The sequence below is a fragment of the Triticum urartu genome, chromosome 4A (genome assembly GCF_056163025.1).
Source record: "Triticum urartu cultivar PI428250 chromosome 4A, HENAU_Tu73, whole genome shotgun sequence".
Lineage (NCBI taxonomy): Eukaryota > Viridiplantae > Streptophyta > Magnoliopsida > Poales > Poaceae > Triticum > Triticum urartu.
In genome coordinates this window covers 563,233,177-563,250,793 of record NC_141876.1, presented here as the reverse complement: position 1 = coordinate 563,250,793, position 17,617 = coordinate 563,233,177, and the positions used below count along the sequence as shown (strand labels likewise).

Genomic DNA, 17,617 nt, shown 5'->3' with positions numbered 1-17,617 from the left:
TCCAAGAAAAGCCTATGGACAAAACCTTCAAATATAACTCAAATCAACCATTAGTCCATAGAGATTGTCATCAATTACCAAAACCAAACATGGGGGCATCGCATATTCTTTCACCGCCCTTTGTACCTACTTCTCGCTTTATGAACTAGCCCAATTCGGGTTTCGGTGGGCGTGTTTTTTTTCTATGTGTTTATGTGTTGGTTTTTATCGTTTTCCTTGCTTTTTTTTGTTTTCTATGGTTTTAGCGGGATTCTCCCTCCCTCCTTTTCTTTTCCTTTCACGTTTTCTCTTTTCCTTTTCTCAACACATGCCTACTTTTTTCAATACACAATGTACACTTTTTTTATACACGTGTAGCATCTTTTGATACACATTGAACTTTTTTCAAATACATGATATAAATTTTATCAAATACATGATTTTGAATATTTTTTGTAATATATGTTTAGAAAATTAAATACACGTTGAAACATTTTTTAATGTCACAAAACCATTTTTTTAAACTAAGCAAAATATTTTGGCATTGAATAAAGATTCTTTTTAAATGTGCGTTGGAGAGCAGAACTCCGGCCGGTCCATTTAGGACGTCCTTAAGGCGAGACGTGATTGTGTATCACTGCAAGCGAGATACATCCACTCCCCTCTCGACCTTCTCTAGCAAAACAATCCTTGCATTCCGGCCGTCCCCAGTTGGTAGCGAAGCTGGGCTCCAGACACTCAGGCCCAGGCCCCGGGCATGAGATTTTCCAAAGCTCTACTCCCTCCGTTTTACATAATATAAGGCGTTATTATGGAAAAGAGGGAGTACTATATAGATTTTTATATGAGAGCAACTAATTAAGGGGGAATGAAATTTGAAACAGGCATACTTGACGATGACGATATGAATCACTTGAAAAGTACCCATTGGAGGCCTCCCGCAAAATTTACTGCTTGGCCTTGGAGTATGCCAAATGATGCATCCAGCCGCCGCGACGTGTCGCATGCTAGAGCACCCTTGATATTTCATGTTTTTTCTGCACGTGTTTTTGTTTTTTTTTCTTTTCAATTTTGCTTGGGCTTTCCTACATTTTGGCAGGTTTGTGGGGAAGTAGTACTTTTATAAGAAGCATAGTCGTGCTTTCTAAAAAGGAAAAAAACACAGCTTGTACTTCCACGACAAGCACAATAATGCTTCATAAAAAGGGAAAAACATGGTGGTGCTTACGTGAGAAATACAGCATGTGCTTTCACGAGAAGAAAAATCACAGTTTTTGCTTCCACGAAAGCATAAACTGCATTTCCCGAAAAGGAAAAAGCACATTGCACTTTTGGGTTCTATTTTTTTCTAGCTTCAATTTATTTTTGCTTTTGGTTTTTGTTTTTTTCTGTTTTATTTTTTATTTCAGTTTTTTTCTATTTTCTCCTTAAAAAAGCATGTCGAAACCTATTAATATGGTATCTAGTTTTGAAGATCTCGACACAAAAAATCCAACAATGAAAACAGTTCGTGATGATGCACGGTCAAAGAGATAAAACATTTAAAAAAATGAATCTAAGAAAAATGGAAAACTCTCATCTTGTGACAAGTGGCATATATGCAATGTGCCACTTGTCAGCACCAAAAAAGTGAGAATAACTTTTTTTAGCTAAAGTGAGAGTGACTTCTGCAAGGGATACCCCTTAGTTAGTGATTTTGGTTTTTTATATAACCCTAAAAACATATAGGATTTTATATGGGCTCAAGATTCATACTCCTGCGGTCCTTCCTGATGAGAGCCCCTAGTTGACGCTCGAGCGTCAAACACCCGCTGTAGCGAGCCGTGTTGTGCGACTACTAAAATGTCCCCAAAAGAATTTGCGCTCTGTCGAGGAATCAAACTCGCAACCGCACATTGGAGAGCAGGTGTTCCATACCACTTGAGCTGGTGAGTGTGTGTGATTAATAGGCAGCGCGAACTAATAAGAACAAATGCAGTGGCTGATCCAAAAGAAAATAAAAAATATTCGACCATTTCTTGGAAAACTGTGAACAAGTTTAAAAAAATGTGAATAATATTTGAAATCATGAAAAAATTTCAAATATCGTTTTTTAATATGATCATTTTTTGAAAAGTGGACAAAAATTCAAAAATGTGAACAAACACAATTTTTGAAAATGCGAACAAACTTCAAATTCTGGACAATGCTCTTGAACTGTGAAAATTTTAGAAAATATGAATTTAAAATACACACTGAACATTTTCTTTGTATACGATGAACATTATTCAAATACATATTGAACATTTTTTAAAATATACGGTGATTTTTTGTTTCGAATGCATGTCGAACAATTTTTCTATATACAATGAACATTTTTTATACACAGTGAACATATTTCAATGTACGGTGAACTTTATTTTGACAAACGTGACCAATTTATGAAAACGTGAACAAATTTGGAAAATGTGACAAATTTCTGAAAACATGAACAGGTTTGGAGTTTCGATCATTTTCTGAAAATTTAAACAAATTTGGAATACTACATTTTTTCGAATTTAGGAAGAAAGTAAAAAAATATAAGGAGAAAAGGCAGAAAAAAGAAAAAGAAAACAAAATAATCCATTTTCGGCGAATAGGATCTGCCAACTACGACCGCACGACCTAACTGATGAGCTCCTGCAGTCCGCCGCCGCCCCGCGCGCTCCCGACCCCCCGCCGTCCTGCGCGCTCCGGCCACCGTGCTGCTGCCGCCTGCTGGCTACCGCCACCGCGGTGCTGTCCGCCCTGGGCTGAGGTCTCTACACAGTCCCGGATTCCACCGCCGGCCGCCGGGCCCTGCCTCCGCTGCGCCCAGCCGCCCACAAATCCGCGTCGCCGTCCTACTCCCGGGCCGTCGCGCTGCACTCGGTAATTTTATCGTTTTTTTTTCTGCCAATAGCGTCACAGTGTGTATGCACCTAATGGAACTGTGTACTGTGTGTATGTGTAATGTGTTGATGGAACTCAATTTGATGCGTTTTGTAGAAAAAATAGAAAGAAGTAGAAAACTGAGTTGAGGAATATGGGTGATGATGGCATGAATTATATCATTGTGTGCTATATCGAGCCAGATGTCATTTTGTCATGTTTTTCTACAGAGCTTACTCTTCAGAAGAGATTGGAGATAGAGAAAGGCGAATGGTGTTTGTCACAGTAGGGACGACATGTTTTGATGCTCTTGTCAAAGTGGTAGATTCCGAGGAAGTCAAACAAGCACTACTGCAGAAAGGTTACACAGACCTTCGGATTCAAATGGGCCGAGGAACATACACGCCATCCAAGGTAATATCTGTCTCCTTATGTTATCAAAATTGCAAACCCATAGTGTTCTTAGTAGGAAAGAAGGGGAAGTCAAATAATGTTTTGCAATCTCGTCAGGTTTACTACTTCAAGGAGTAATGGATTTTTAATGGCGCTTATCAATCCTGAAATGGACATAGTATCTGATCAACTGAGATCTATAGCTGCTGATTTGACATCTAGGTGGTAGATTGTTCATTGCCTGTGGAAAGAAATTGCATGAAGATGTTTCTGTGACAAATTGTGACATCCTTATAGGTGCTGATACTTTTAATGCTATAATCTACTTCTTTTGATGCATATACCATACTATCGCATGAAAAAAATGTCAAACTTGCAAAATATAGGATAAAGTCAAACAGGATAGGTGGCAAAAAAAAGGAACATATGCAGCGTCAGGGTAAAAAATTTGATTGTCCGCACTTCAGGCAAGTTCACACTGTTTTACATTTTTTGTGTGCTAACTATGATATCTGAAGTCTGGCGAACTGGTGCCTTCTATATAAAGTATTATAGGCCGAAATCCAGAATTTGGTTACAGTTAGGCTTTTATGCATTATAAGGTGGAAATGAACCGGACAATGATCTGATGGAAAAATGGGGAACTAACTCGCTTATATGTTAATTGATTCTTGTGGATATACACTTCATTTCCATATTGCACCACTTTGTTATGTCCAAGATAGAGCATATAATTTGGTTTCTAAATAAGAGCTGCACCTTATATACTTAAAATAATTGACAGACCAGAAGGCCTACTTAAGTCCTAGTTCTTACGTACTATCTAATATCTTCTGCTTCACTGTACCATGATCAACGATTGTGGTTTGTGTTTAACGATTAATAGCATGGATTTAGCCTTTTCTTCTTGAATATAGGCCTCGGGGAATTCAAATCTTCAAGTTGAGCATTTCACCTTTTTACCAAGCATAGCTGACAACATACGAGAAGCATCCTTAGTCATCAGTCATGCAGGTGATGATCAAATCTGAATAATAGATTTATTTTCTTGAGAGAACTATAATGGAACAGTACTTGAAGCAGATTTTTTTTATGGTGAATCCTTTGGCCTATGTATGTTGGTTGTTGTAACAATATTTGCCCTAAGCAAACCTCTTCCACACTGATATTGTCACAATACTTAAACCTGTAGAAATTTATGCTACAGATTTTGATTCTCCTGTCATTGTTTATGGATTTGTAATTTTAACTTCAAATAACTTTTTGGCAATAAGGAAATAAGTACTACAGACTCTAGCATTTCGAAATATGTCCATTACTAGGTGGTCAGTTCCTGTGAATTTTGTAGAAGGTGGACAAAGGTACCTGCTGAATTGGCGTCGTTGTTACTGATCATGGAATCAGGACTTTGTTGTTGTTGCACCTGTATGTAGCCCGTTCGACTTTGTTGTTGGAGAACTTGCTATATTTTAGAGTAAGAGGGTTATGGAAAATAATATGCTGTCGGTGTTGCATTTTAGCGACATCAATGGTTGGAAAAGGCATTCCAAACTGTTGTTTGTTTAACTTATTGCTGACAGGTTCTGGCAGCATATTTGAGACGCTGCGATTGGGCAAGCCTCTTATCGTCGTTGTGAATGAAGATCTGATGGACAATCACCAAAGCGAGCTAGCAGAGGAACTGGCCGAGAGGAATCACCTTTTGTGTGCCCATCCACAAACGCTGCGAGAGACTGTCGAGGCGATGGATCTGAATGCGCTCCAGCCTTACGTGCCAGGAGAGGCGAAGCCAGTTGTGGCACTGATCAACCAATTTCTTGGTTTCCCCGTCGATTGATAGTACACGTTTTCTCTTCATGTAGATGAAGTTTAACAAAACACTGAAATGAAGTTATTACAGATCCAAAGTGCAGAGTTTAGATACTTCACCCTGTTTGGAACTGAAAGACTTTTTTGTTGTTGTTGTTGGTCTAACTCACTGTCGTTAGCATTGTGGGGCTAATTTTTCACCACTTGTCATGTATGAATAGGCCCAGTGTGCCTATTTGATTTATCCCGAACTATAGTAAAGGCGTAAAGGATTGGCCCGGTAATAATACAAATAAGGAGAGAACCACGAAATTATAATGGCTAATTTACACTTGATCCTAAAAAAAAGAGAGGCTAATTTACACTTGAGAGGGTTTTGTAAAATATTGCCTATGTGGCATCAGCCATCGCCCCATACAGACATACCAAACCTAGGATGTGGATGTACATTCTCTTTTCATAGTTAACACACACGGTGTAGGTTTATGACCTCCAATGCATTCTACTCTTACTCGTGCACAGAGAACAAGTGGGCATCCCTGGCGAATTGCACATGCGCGATACATCTAGACCAGTCAGTTAACCTTCTAGTACCCCGCAGCTCACCGACCGCCATGCAGCGAGCCGACGGACATGGTGCCACCGGAGGAGGACCAGGTCATGGACGAGAGCACGGACGACCCAGGGATCACGGACGAGTCGGGATCCGAGAACACGAGCACGGCGTCCTCCGGCAGCACCTCCTCGCGGTCGAGAAACTGGCAGACCTGCCTCATGCTGGGCCTGGCCTCAGGCCGGCCCTGGCTGCACACCATGCCGAGCCACAGCACCAGCTTCGCCTCCCCGGCGTCGTAGCACCCGTCCAGCCTCGGATCCACGGCGCGCAGCAGGTTGCCGTCCAGCCCGCAGTCCCGGACCCACCGCACCAGGACCACGTCCGCCGCCTCGCCCGGCTCGACGGGCCGGCGGCCGCACGCGACCTCGAGCAGCAGCGCGCCGAAGGAGAAGACGTCGGTGGCCGTGGTGGCGCGGCTGGTCACGGTGAGCTCCGGGGCCATGTACCCCAGGGTGCCGGGCACGCGCGTGGTGCCCGGGGCCGCGCCGTGCTCGTAGAGGCGCGCCAGGCCGAAGTCGCCGAGCCGCGCGGCCATGTCGGCGCCGAGCAGCACGTTGTTGGCCTTCACGTCGCGGTGCACCACCACGTGCTCCCACTCCTCGTGCAGGTACAGCAGGCCGCGCGCCACGCCCCGGATGGCGTTGAGCCGCTGCGCCCACGCGAGCACCTTGTTGCCCCCGCCGAACAGGTGCGCGTCGAGGCTGCCGTTGGGCATGAAGTCGTAGACGAGGAGCAGGTCCTGGCCGTGCTTGCACCACCCGCGCAGCTCCACCAGGTTGCGGTGCCGCATCCGCCCCAGGCTCGAGACCTCCGCCACGAACTCCCTCATCCCTTGCTTGGTGCCGCTGGAGATCCGCTTGATGGCCACCTCCTCGCCGGACCCGGACCCGGAGCCGGACCGACGGCGTCCGAGCACGCCTTTGTACACGTGGCTGTTGGGCCAGTCCCGACGTCGAGTACTTCCGACGACGGCGATACGACCGACGATGAACGACGATGACGAACAAACTTTGCTGACAATCTCGATGAAGTGCTTTACGTCGATACACACCGTAGTGCAAAGCTAGCTTGTACTAGCTAGTCTGCTCCTGATCAATCTTTCCGTAGGCAACACCAAAATCACACGTACGTGCACGGCAGCCAGCCGGCCGGAAACAAACGCACGCACACAAGTATTTGGATGATTGCCACAGGCCCGTCTCGAGCCTGGTGTTTTGCTTTATTGATCTCACGGTACGGTCTGATTGTTTACAGGGGGCTTGTACGTATATACTATATAGGAGCTATTTAGCCTAGTATCAAGCAAACCTACCCGGTCTCCTGTACTAGTCCTATTCGGACACACACACGTACAAGTAACCTAGTCCATCTACACATATGGAAACTAAGTCGTGCTTAACTCTAACAATCACCCCCCTAAACACGACGTCGTCATGTCACAGCTCCGACGCCGATCCTTCTTTGTATCTCCAAGAACTTCTCTCGGTCCAAAGCCTTGGTTAGCATATCTGCCAGCTGATCATCGGTGCGAATGTAGTTGACCTTCATCTTACCTTCTTCTACGCAGTCCTTTATGTAGTGATACACCGTACCAATGTGCTTGCTCCTATCATGCCGCATTGGATCCTCGCATGGAAAAGTTGTAGACTCGCCGTTAACATTGAGCACCGCTGGTTCTGGATCTCGATCCATGAGATCACCGTGTAGCTTCCCTAGCCACACACCTTGACACGCCGCAGTTATAGCTGCAATATACTCTATTGCATTAACTACGGGTGCTTTACTCTTCTTGCTCAGCTCAAGACGAGGTTTCATTGAAGCGTCAACTGGATTGCAATCTTGCGTGCCACGGCTTTCAAGTACCTTCCTTGTGTATGCCTCATGGCATGGTGTGATCCTCTCCGTCTTTTGATGTACCTCTATCTTGGGGTAGTAGCTTAAAAGACCTAGATCATCCATCTTGAAAAGCTCTTTCATCTGTAGCTTGAACTTTGCAATCACCTCTTCATCTGCTCCAGTTATCAATAGGTCGTCGACGTAGATGCCAACTAGTAGACGATCCCTTCCTTCACCTCTCTTGTACATCACATGCTCTAGTGGGGCTTTCTCAAATCCAAGAGAAATCATCGTCTGATCAAGTTTGATGTTCCACGCCCGAGAGCCTTGCCGTAGCCCGTACAAGACTTTGTGTAACTTCAGTACCTTGTGTTCCTCTCCCTCTTTGATGAATCCCGGTGACTGATTCACATACACATCTCCTTCTAACTCGCCTTTCAAAAACACGGATTTTACATCCATGTGGTGTATCTTCCATGATTCCTGAACTGCGAGAGCGATGAATAGTCTCACCGATTCCATCTTTTCAATAGGAACGAACACTTCTTCGAAGTCCACACCTTCCTCTTGCACGTACTCTTTGGCTACTAGCCTCGCTTTGTGCTTCATGGACCCATCGGCATCTTTCTTGATCATAAATTCCCACTTGAGATCCATGACTTTTTTATTGTTGGGAAGATCCACAAGCTCCCATGCATTGTTGTCGTGGATCGATCTCAACTCCTCTTTCGTAGCCTGACGCCAATACTCCTTTGTATTTGCGTCTTCGAATTCCGCTGGCTCCTTAGCACTTGCTAAACACTGTCGTCCACTCTCTTTCACTTTTACCAGATCAATCGTCCGAAGATATTTCTCTGAACATGTGTGTAGCATCGGCTGTAGATGTTCAGTTGTAGGTGGACGTGTCCTTTCTTCTGCATGCAAATCTGCTAACTCATCTCCACATGCAACAACCTTTGTGCTGCTAACATGGCCACCATGCGTGAATTCTGAAGTTAGCCTTCCTGGCTCCTTAGTGTTACGCAAACACCGTTCCATTGCATCCTGTGACTTTGGACACGTTGAAGCCAAACACAAAACCGCTGGCTCACCCCATGCTGCCTCCACAGAGGCTATCAACGCTGCGTTTGCTGGCGATTTTGCACTGCCCGTTCCTAGGCATTCAGGAGTGACACACCCTGGCGATGGGCCTCCTTTTCTCTCTCGGCCACGCTGGGCCGCTTCCACACCTGAGTTGCACCCTGGTGGAGTTTCACCTGATGAGCCAAGCCCATCCGCTCCACCTCTTGGCGTTCCTCTTGGCCGAGCGTTGCTTCCTTCTGGATGCTGGGCACGCTGCACGCGGCCTCCGCTGGCCACATGCACTGCAGCATCCGGCACGTCCGTGAATTCTTGGCCATCCTCTGACGCAACACTCACGCGTCTGGAAGTGTTGCCCGACGCCAAGTATGCACCTTGCTTGGTTGGTACTAGCGACACGACTTGCCACGTGTCAAGCCTCACATTGTGGTCTTCTAATGTCACGTCTTCGCCTGGAGTCGAAACTTTCGTGTCGCTTTTCTGGCCATCAACATACCTCTTCTCCCGCCGATCAGCACAGAGACTGCTTCTCCATGGCCACGCACACGCAGCTATCGCCGCATCCGCTCCAGCAAAATTGGCACTTACGTCCATAGTACTGACATAAGTTTCGGAATCATTCCCCGCATCTGTAGCTTCGACACAGGTTTCCGAACCACGATCATGATGGCAAACTTTTTCTTCCGCAAGCTCGACAATTTCTTTAGTCAATGCTTGAGAGTCTGGATCCTCCTTGTCCACCAGTTTACACATCAACATCATGTCACCATCATCTCCTTGCTGGGCAATGAGCGCCTTCTGCTTCGGTGCTTCCTCGCAGTTAGCCTTGAAGTGACCAAGGAGGCCACAGTTATAACACCTCACTTTCTTGATGTCAAACTTTCTCCTTGGTGGTGGTGCAGCCTCATCCTCCGAGTCGTCCTCCGAGTCGGCGTCTGAGTCGGCGAAGTTCTTTCTCAGCGAACGCTGCTTCTCCTTCTTCTTGCTGCTGCTCCTGGATCCGCCTTGCTTTTCTAGAGCGTCCCACTGCATCTTCGTGAGCATCACAAGCTCGTCGTTCCTCCCGTCCCCAAGACTGTACCGCATCCGCTCGTCGTGAGCCTTGTACCGTCCGACGAGATCGTCGATGGAGAGAGTCGCAAGATCGACACACTGCTCGATCGCCGTGACAATTTGCAGGTACCGGGGAGGGGCCGCGCGCAAGAACCGCCGGACAACCGAGGTCTCCGTTAGGTTTTCTCCAAGAGCACGAATCCGATTGACGAGAGTAGCTACCCATGAAGCGAACGCATCCACGGACTCATCGTCGCTCATGACCAAAGTCTCGTAGTTCCTTAGGAGAGTTTGGAGATTGGCTTGCTTGACACGGGTGTGTCCGTCGAACATGAGTTTCAGCGTATCCCACACCTCCTTCGCCGTTGCTTTGGCGATTAGGTGCTGGAGGACATCCATCGGCATCACCGAGTAAATCGCCGACGCCGCCTGCCGATCCTTCCGGTGCTCGGCTCCCTCCTTCTTGAACGCGTCGCCTTCGGGATCCACCGCGTCCCATAGCTCGTTGGCGCGGAGACCACACTCCATGAGGGCCAGTCCCGACGTCGAGTACTTCCGACGACGGCGATACGACCGACGATGAACGACGATGACGAACAAACTTTGCTGACAATCTCGATGAAGTGCTTTACGTCGATACACACCGTAGTGCAAAGCTAGCTTGTACTAGCTAGTCTGCTCCTGATCAATCTTTCCGTAGGCAACACCAAAATCACACGTACGTGCACGGCAGCCAGCCGGCCGGAAACAAACGCACGCACACAAGTATTTGGATGATTGCCACAGGCCCGTCTCGAGCCTGGTGTTTTGCTTTATTGATCTCACGGTACGGTCTGATTGTTTACAGGGGGCTTGTACGTATATACTATATAGGAGCTGTTTAGCCTAGTATCAAGCAAACCTACCCGGTCTCCTGTACTAGTCCTACTCGGACACACACACGTACAAGTAACCTAGTCCATCTACACATATGGAAACTAAGTCGTGCTTAACTCTAACAATCACCCCCCTAAACACGACGTCGTCATGTCACAGCTCCGACGCCGATCCTTCTTTGTATCTCCAAGAACTTCTCTCGGTCCAAAGCCTTGGTTAGCATATCTGCCAGCTGATCATCGGTGCGAATGTAGTTGACCTTCATCTTACCTTCTTCTACGCAGTCCTTTATGTAGTGATACACCGTACCAATGTGCTTGCTCCTATCATGCCGCATTGGATCCTCGCATGGAAAAGTTGTAGACTCGCCGTTAACATTGAGCACCGCTGGTTCTGGATCTCGATCCATGAGATCACCGTGTAGCTTCCCTAGCCACACACCTTGACACGCCGCAGTTATAGCTGCAATATACTCTATTGCATTAACTACGGGTGCTTTACTCTTCTTGCTCAGCTCAAGACGAGGTTTCATTGAAGCGTCAACTGGATTGCAATCTTTCGTGCCACGGCTTTCAAGTACCTTCCTTGTGTATGCCTCATGGCATGGTGTGATCCTCTCCGTCTTTTGATGTACCTCTATCTTGGGGTAGTAGCTTAAAAGACCTAGATCATCCATCTTGAAAAGCTCTTTCATCTGTAGCTTGAACTTTGCAATCACCTCTTCATCTGCTCCAGTTATCAATAGGTCGTCGACGTAGATGCCAACTAGTAGACGATCCCTTCCTTCACCTCTCTTGTACATCACATGCTCTAGTGGGGCTTTCTCAAATCCAAGAGAAATCATCGTCTGATCAAGTTTGATGTTCCACGCCCGAGAGCCTTGCCGTAGCCCGTACAAGACTTTGTGTAACTTCAGTACCTTGTGTTCCTCTCCCTCTTTGATGAATCCCGGTGACTGATTCACATACACATCTCCTTCTAACTCGCCTTTCAAAAACACGGATTTTACATCCATGTGGTGTATCTTCCATGATTCCTGAACTGCGAGAGCGATGAATAGTCTCACCGATTCCATCTTTTCAATAGGAACGAACACTTCTTCGAAGTCCACACCTTCCTCTTGCACGTACTCTTTGGCTACTAGCCTCGCTTTGTGCTTCATGGACCCATCGGCATCTTTCTTGATCATAAATTCCCACTTGAGATCCATGACTTTTTTATTGTTGGGAAGATTCACAAGCTCCCATGCATTGTTGTCGTGGATCGATCTCAACTCCTCTTTCGTAGCCTGACGCCAATACTCCTTTGTATTTGCGTCTTCGAATTCCGCTGGCTCCTTAGCACTTGCTAAACACTGTCGTCCACTCTCTTTCACTTTTACCAGATCAATCGTCCGAAGATATTTCTCTGAACATGTGTGTAGCACCGGCTGTAGATGTTCAGTTGTAGGTGGACGTGTCCTTTCTTCTGCATGCAAATCTGCTAACTCATCTCCACATGCAACAACCTTTGTGCTGCTAACATGGCCACCATGCGTGAATTCTGAAGTTAGCCTTCCTGGCTCCTTAGTGTTACGCAAACACCGTTCCATTGCATCCTGTGACTTTGGACACGTTGAAGCCAAACACAAAACCGCTGGCTCACCCCATGCTGCCTCCACAGAGGCTATCAACGCTGCGTTTGCTGGCGATTTTGCACTGCCCGTTCCTAGGCATTCAGGAGTGACACACCCTGGCGATGGGCCTCCTTTTCTCTCTCGGCCACGCTGGGCCGCTTCCACACCTGAGTTGCACCCTGGTGGAGTTTCACCTGATGAGCCAAGCCCATCCGCTCCACCTCTTGGCGTTCCTCTTGGCCGAGCGTTGCTTCCTTCTGGATGCTGGGCACGCTGCACGCGGCCTCCGCTGGCCACATGCACTGCAGCATCCGGCACGTCCGTGAATTCTTGGCCATCCTCTGACGCAACACTCACGCGTCTGGAAGTGTTGCCCGACGCCAAGTATGCACCTTGCTTGGTTGGTACTAGCGACACGACTTGCCACGTGTCAAGGCTCACATTGTGGTCTTCTAATGTCACGTCTTCGCCTGGAGTCGAAACTTTCGTGTCGCTTTTCTGGCCATCAACATACCTCTTCTCCCGCCGATCAGCACAGAGACTGCTTCTCCATGGCCACGCACACGCAGCTATCGCCGCATCCGCTCCAGCAAAATTGGCACTTACGTCCATAGTACTGACATAAGTTTCGGAATCATTCCCCGCATCTGTAGCTTCGACACAGGTTTCCGAACCACGATCATGATGGCAAACTTTTTCTTCCGCAAGCTCGACAATTTCTTTAGTCAATGCTTGAGAGTCTGGATCCTCCTTGTCCACCAGTTTACACATCAACATCATGTCACCATCATCTCCTTGCTGGGCAATGAGCGCCTTCTGCTTCGGTGCTTCCTCGCAGTTAGCCTTGAAGTGACCAAGGAGGCCACAGTTATAACACCTCACTTTCTTGATGTCAAACTTTCTCCTTGGTGGTGGTGCAGCCTCATCCTCCGAGTCGTCCTCCGAGTCGGCGTCTGAGTCGGCGAAGTTCTTTCTCAGCGAACGCTGCTTCTCCTTCTTCTTGCTGCTGCTCCTGGATCCGCCTTGCTTTTCTAGAGCGTCCCACTGCATCTTCGTGAGCATCACAAGCTCGTCGTTCCTCCCGTCCCCAAGACTGTACCGCATCCGCTCGTCGTGAGCCTTGTACCGTCCGACGAGATCGTCGATGGAGAGAGTCGCAAGATCGACACACTGCTCGATCGCCGTGACAATTTGCAGGTACCGGGGAGGGGCCGCGCGCAAGAACCGCCGGACAACCGAGGTCTCCGTTAGGTTTTCTCCAAGAGCACGAATCCGATTGACGAGAGTAGCTACCCATGAAGCGAACGCATCCACGGACTCATCGTCGCTCATGACCAAAGTCTCGTAGTTCCTTAGGAGAGTTTGGAGATTGGCTTGCTTGACACGGGTGTGTCCGTCGAACATGAGTTTCAGCGTATCCCACACCTCCTTCGCCGTTGCTTTGGCGATTAGGTGCTGGAGGACATCCATCGGCATCACCGAGTAAATCGCCGACGCCGCCTGCCGATCCTTCCGGTGCTCGGCTCCCTCCTTCTTGAACGCGTCGCCTTCGGGATCCACCGCGTCCCATAGCTCGTTGGCGCGGAGACCACACTCCATGAGGGCCAGTCCCGACGTCGAGTACTTCCGACGACGGCGATACGACCGACGATGAACGACGATGACGAACAAACTTTGCTGACAATCTCGATGAAGTGCTTTACGTCGATACACACCGTAGTGCAAAGCTAGCTTGTACTAGCTAGTCTGCTCCTGATCAATCTTTCCGTAGGCAACACCAAAATCACACGTACGTGCACGGCAGCCAGCCGGCCGGAAACAAACGCACGCACACAAGTATTTGGATGATTGCCACAGGCCCGTCTCGAGCCTGGTGTTTTGCTTTATTGATCTCACGGTACGGTCTGATTGTTTACAGGGGGCTTGTACGTATATACTATATAGGAGCTATTTAGCCTAGTATCAAGCAAACCTACCCGGTCTCCTGTACTAGTCCTACTCGGACACACACACGTACAAGTAACCTAGTCCATCTACACATATGGAAACTAAGTCGTGCTTAACTCTAACAGTGGCCGAAACCGCCCGAGCCGAGAAGCCCGCTCTCCTTGAACCCCTTGGTCGCCTTGTAGAGCTCGACGTATGGAATCCTCTGGGGGTGTTCGAGCTCCCACTCCTCCAGCTTGTCGGCGAGCGCCGCCCTACGCCGGAGCCAGAGCGCAGTAACCATCGCTGAGGCAACCAAGGTGAGCGTTCCCGCACAAGCCACCGCGGCGAATTTGATGATGAGGACCTTGGGAGCCGGCGGAGATCAATGGGCTGGGCGAGCCCATTGGTCCGGAAACTCCATGCCAGGATGTAGTGCGAGCTCGCGAGCTTCCCGGTCGCCGAAGAGAAGCCGACGTACATGTTCTCCTTGAAGACCGACCGGAGATCAAGCTTTGTCGATATGAGCGGCCGGTGCGGCCGCTCAGCCACGGACGACACTGGGGCGACGGTCACGTTGAGCAGGCTGGTACCGCCGTCGTAGTCTATCCACGCCTGGATCTGCTGCGCGCTCTCCAGCTTCACCGGCATCTTCCTGTCCTCCCCGTCGGCGCCGGTGGCGTAGTACGCGGCCTGCTCGGACACGTTGGACACGAGGCTGTTGACGTCGACGCCGACGTGGTTGCCGTTGGTCTCATTCATCTCCAGGTCGGTCACCGTGTCGAACTCGACGGCGAAGACGTGGTTGGAGGCCTTGCCGTTGGTGGTCGGCCCGAGTACGCCGAGGTAGATCTCGGGCGACGCACCGGGGAGCACCCTGGACGGGGCCACCACGAAGGCGAGGCCGTAGCCGCCGCCGATCCCGATGGTCACGATGTCGAAGACGAAGGCCGTGCTGAAGGAGGAGACCGCGAGGTCTCCCTGGTTGTCGAGCGTGCCCAGGGCCACGGGGGAGCCATAGAAGGCGTGGCCGACGAGGCGCTCGCTGCCGTTGGTGAGCTGGAGCGCGCCGCCCGCGCAGCACCGACGCCGACCCGTCCAGGCTCAGGTTGGGCGCGTGCTGGAAGCCCTGGTAGATGAAGTCGACGTCGGAGCGGCAGCAGACGGCGACGAGGAGCAGGACAACGGAGAGGCACAGAGCAGCGCCGGATGCCGCCATTCTCTTTTCTCACTGGAACTTCTGGTGTGGTGTGGTGTGGTTTGGTTTAGTTCTTCTACATAGCAGTATATGTTATGTATATGCAGAATGTGTTGGGTTTCATCTTTGATTGGTTGGTCGCCATCGCTGCTTCTTGAATTGGCAAGAGCATCTCCAACAGCCGCGCTATATAAGTGCCGCGCTGAAAAATTAGTGTCTTTTACGCGCACCACCGCTCCGGACGCTCCAATAAAGACGTAAAAATCGCGTCTGGTTCAGCGTGACGGCCGAAACGCCATCACACGTCGTTTATTTGATGTGTCTGCCCGCGCGCTGGACACTCAAGCGCTCGCTCGCAACTCCACCTACCCCATTTAGCCGCCGCCGCCGCCCGCGCCACCCCATTTCTTCCGACGACCGTTCTGGCGCTTCCCCGGCCTATCCCCGTGCCGCGCCGGCTTCCTCCGTCTCCCTCTAGTCACCGCCGCCCCTCGCGCGCGGCAGTCCTCCGACGAACAGCGCCCGGCCGCCCACTGCCGCTCGGCGCCCGCAAGGTGTTCGACAAAACGCCCGTAAATATGTATTGCTTCAACTTCACATTTTTTACATGAATTTAGTGCATGTTGTTTGTAGTTTTTATAGCCTAGTTTAAATTAAACATTGTAGATGAGTTCGTCATATGATTCTTTGGAGGAAGAATTTGATATGGAAAAGGAGGATCTTGCAATGATCCTAGCTATGCACATCAATAAAAAACCGAAGCACGGTGGTTCGGTTATGGGTCGGCAGAAAATTTGGAGGGATAGGATCGATGCCCACAACGGATTGATGAGGCACTATTTTGTGGAGAATCCCACATACCCTGAGTCGTACTTTCGTCGCCGGTTTAGAATGAGCACCGAGTTGTTCAGGCGCATTACAGAGAAACTAGCGAGCCATGACCGGTTTTTTCAGCAAAGGAGGAATGCCGCCGGAGAGCTCGGGCATAGCAGCTTTCAGAAGGTGACAGCCGCTTTGCGTATGTTGGCATACGGTATCCCCGCTGATCTAGTTGATGCTCACTTGGCCATGGGTGAGAGTCAAGCCATTATGTGGGTCAAGCGTTTCGCAGTCGGAATTGTGCAAGTGTTTGGCCACGAGTATTTGAGATCTCCCAATGCTGAAGACACCGCAAAGCTATTGGAGATGAACAAAGCTCGTGGTTTCCAGGTATGCTTGGCTCAATTGATTGCATGCATTGGAGTTGGAAGAATTGTCCTAAGGCATGGCATGGGCAATTCCACGGTCATAAAAAAGGTTTCACTATATTCCTTGAAGCGGTGGCCGATTAAGAGACTTGGATTTGACATGCTTTTTTTGGAATGCCTAGATCTTTGAATGACATCAACATTGACCGGTCACCAGTGATGAATAAGATTGCAAATGGTGAACTGCCTCTGGTGCAGTTTGTAGCAAATGGCCGTACATACAACTATGACTACTATCTTATGGATGGCATCTATCCAAAGTGACAAACATTTGTGAAGTCGTTGAAAAAATCGGAAGGTAAGAAAAATCTTGATTTCCACAATGCTCAGGCGGCGGCTAGAAAAGATGTGGACAGAGCTTTTGGAATTTTGCAACCCCAATTTGCTATTGTGAGAGGACCGGCTAGATTTTAAGATAAAAAAAATGCTTTAATACATCATACACGCTTAAGTGATCATGCACAACATGATCATCGAGAATGACCATGACCAAGATGTAGACTACTCTCACTATGAGCTCTTGGGACATCCCGTGCGAGTGCGGCGGAGGGCTGAAAGGGTGGCCCGATTTGTTGCCTCCTATCATGCCATTCGACGTCATGAAGGAATTGTGGGCTTGGAATGGCCAACAAAGAGCATGATTTGTGTGTTTGATATTGTATTGTTGAACTATTTGTTGTATTGAAAGATAAACTATTTGTTTGAGTTGTATAACGAAATTGAACTATTTATTGTTGATTTATTTTGTTTGTGTTTGATCTTCTTGCTTTCGTTTGGAGCGCACATATTGTTTGTGCAAGCGCGCGCTGCATTTTAACGCACCTGCTGAAGCTACCCGCGTGCATTAAAGTTACAACGGTCGCTGGAGGCCTGCAGCCAGCGCTCCTCGTCGCGCCAAAACAGGCGATCGACACGTTAAAAATGTATTTTTAACGCGCCGCGTGTTGAGCGGCTGTTAGAGATGCTCTAAAAGAACGAACCTTGGGGCTTGACTTGAGCATCGACTTGCGCTCTCTTTTGCTAGAGTGAGTGACAAGAGAAGAGGAAGAAAGGTCCTGCCTGAACTGTCATGGTTGCTTACGCGCAATGCTTGACAGACA

The 17,617-nt window shown here is 48.6% G+C and overlaps 3 protein-coding genes and 2 pseudogenes across 3 annotated transcripts; 1 reads left to right on the top strand and 4 right to left on the bottom strand.

Moving 5' to 3' along the window:
- Positions 1–2,594: 2,594 nt before the first annotated feature.
- Positions 2,595–5,184, top strand: LOC125552829 (uncharacterized). Its single transcript, XM_048716518.2, has 4 exons — positions 2,595–2,868; positions 3,099–3,282; positions 4,179–4,275; positions 4,842–5,184. Exons 1-4 carry the CDS (start codon positions 2,630–2,632, stop codon positions 5,096–5,098), a joined length of 777 nt encoding a protein of 258 aa, XP_048572475.2. The 5' UTR covers positions 2,595–2,629; the 3' UTR covers positions 5,099–5,184.
- Positions 5,185–5,672: 488 nt separating this feature from the next.
- Positions 5,673–6,515, bottom strand: LOC125552831 (L-type lectin-domain containing receptor kinase SIT2 pseudogene; annotated as a pseudogene).
- A 2,598-nt stretch (positions 6,516–9,113) lies between these two features.
- LOC147976637 (uncharacterized) lies at positions 9,114–10,183 on the bottom strand. The gene is made up of 2 exons (XM_087520926.1): positions 9,278–10,183; positions 9,114–9,200 (listed from the first exon to the last, which is right to left on the bottom strand). Exons 1-2 carry the CDS (start codon positions 10,181–10,183, stop codon positions 9,114–9,116), a joined length of 993 nt encoding a protein of 330 aa, XP_087377052.1.
- Positions 10,184–12,675: 2,492 nt separating this feature from the next.
- LOC147976636 (uncharacterized) lies at positions 12,676–13,745 on the bottom strand. Its single transcript, XM_087520925.1, has 2 exons — positions 12,840–13,745; positions 12,676–12,762 (listed from the first exon to the last, which is right to left on the bottom strand). Exons 1-2 carry the CDS (start codon positions 13,743–13,745, stop codon positions 12,676–12,678), a joined length of 993 nt encoding a protein of 330 aa, XP_087377051.1.
- Positions 13,746–14,211: 466 nt separating this feature from the next.
- LOC147976635 (L-type lectin-domain containing receptor kinase IV.1 pseudogene) lies at positions 14,212–15,291 on the bottom strand (annotated as a pseudogene).
- Between the last annotated feature and the right edge of the window lie 2,326 nt (positions 15,292–17,617).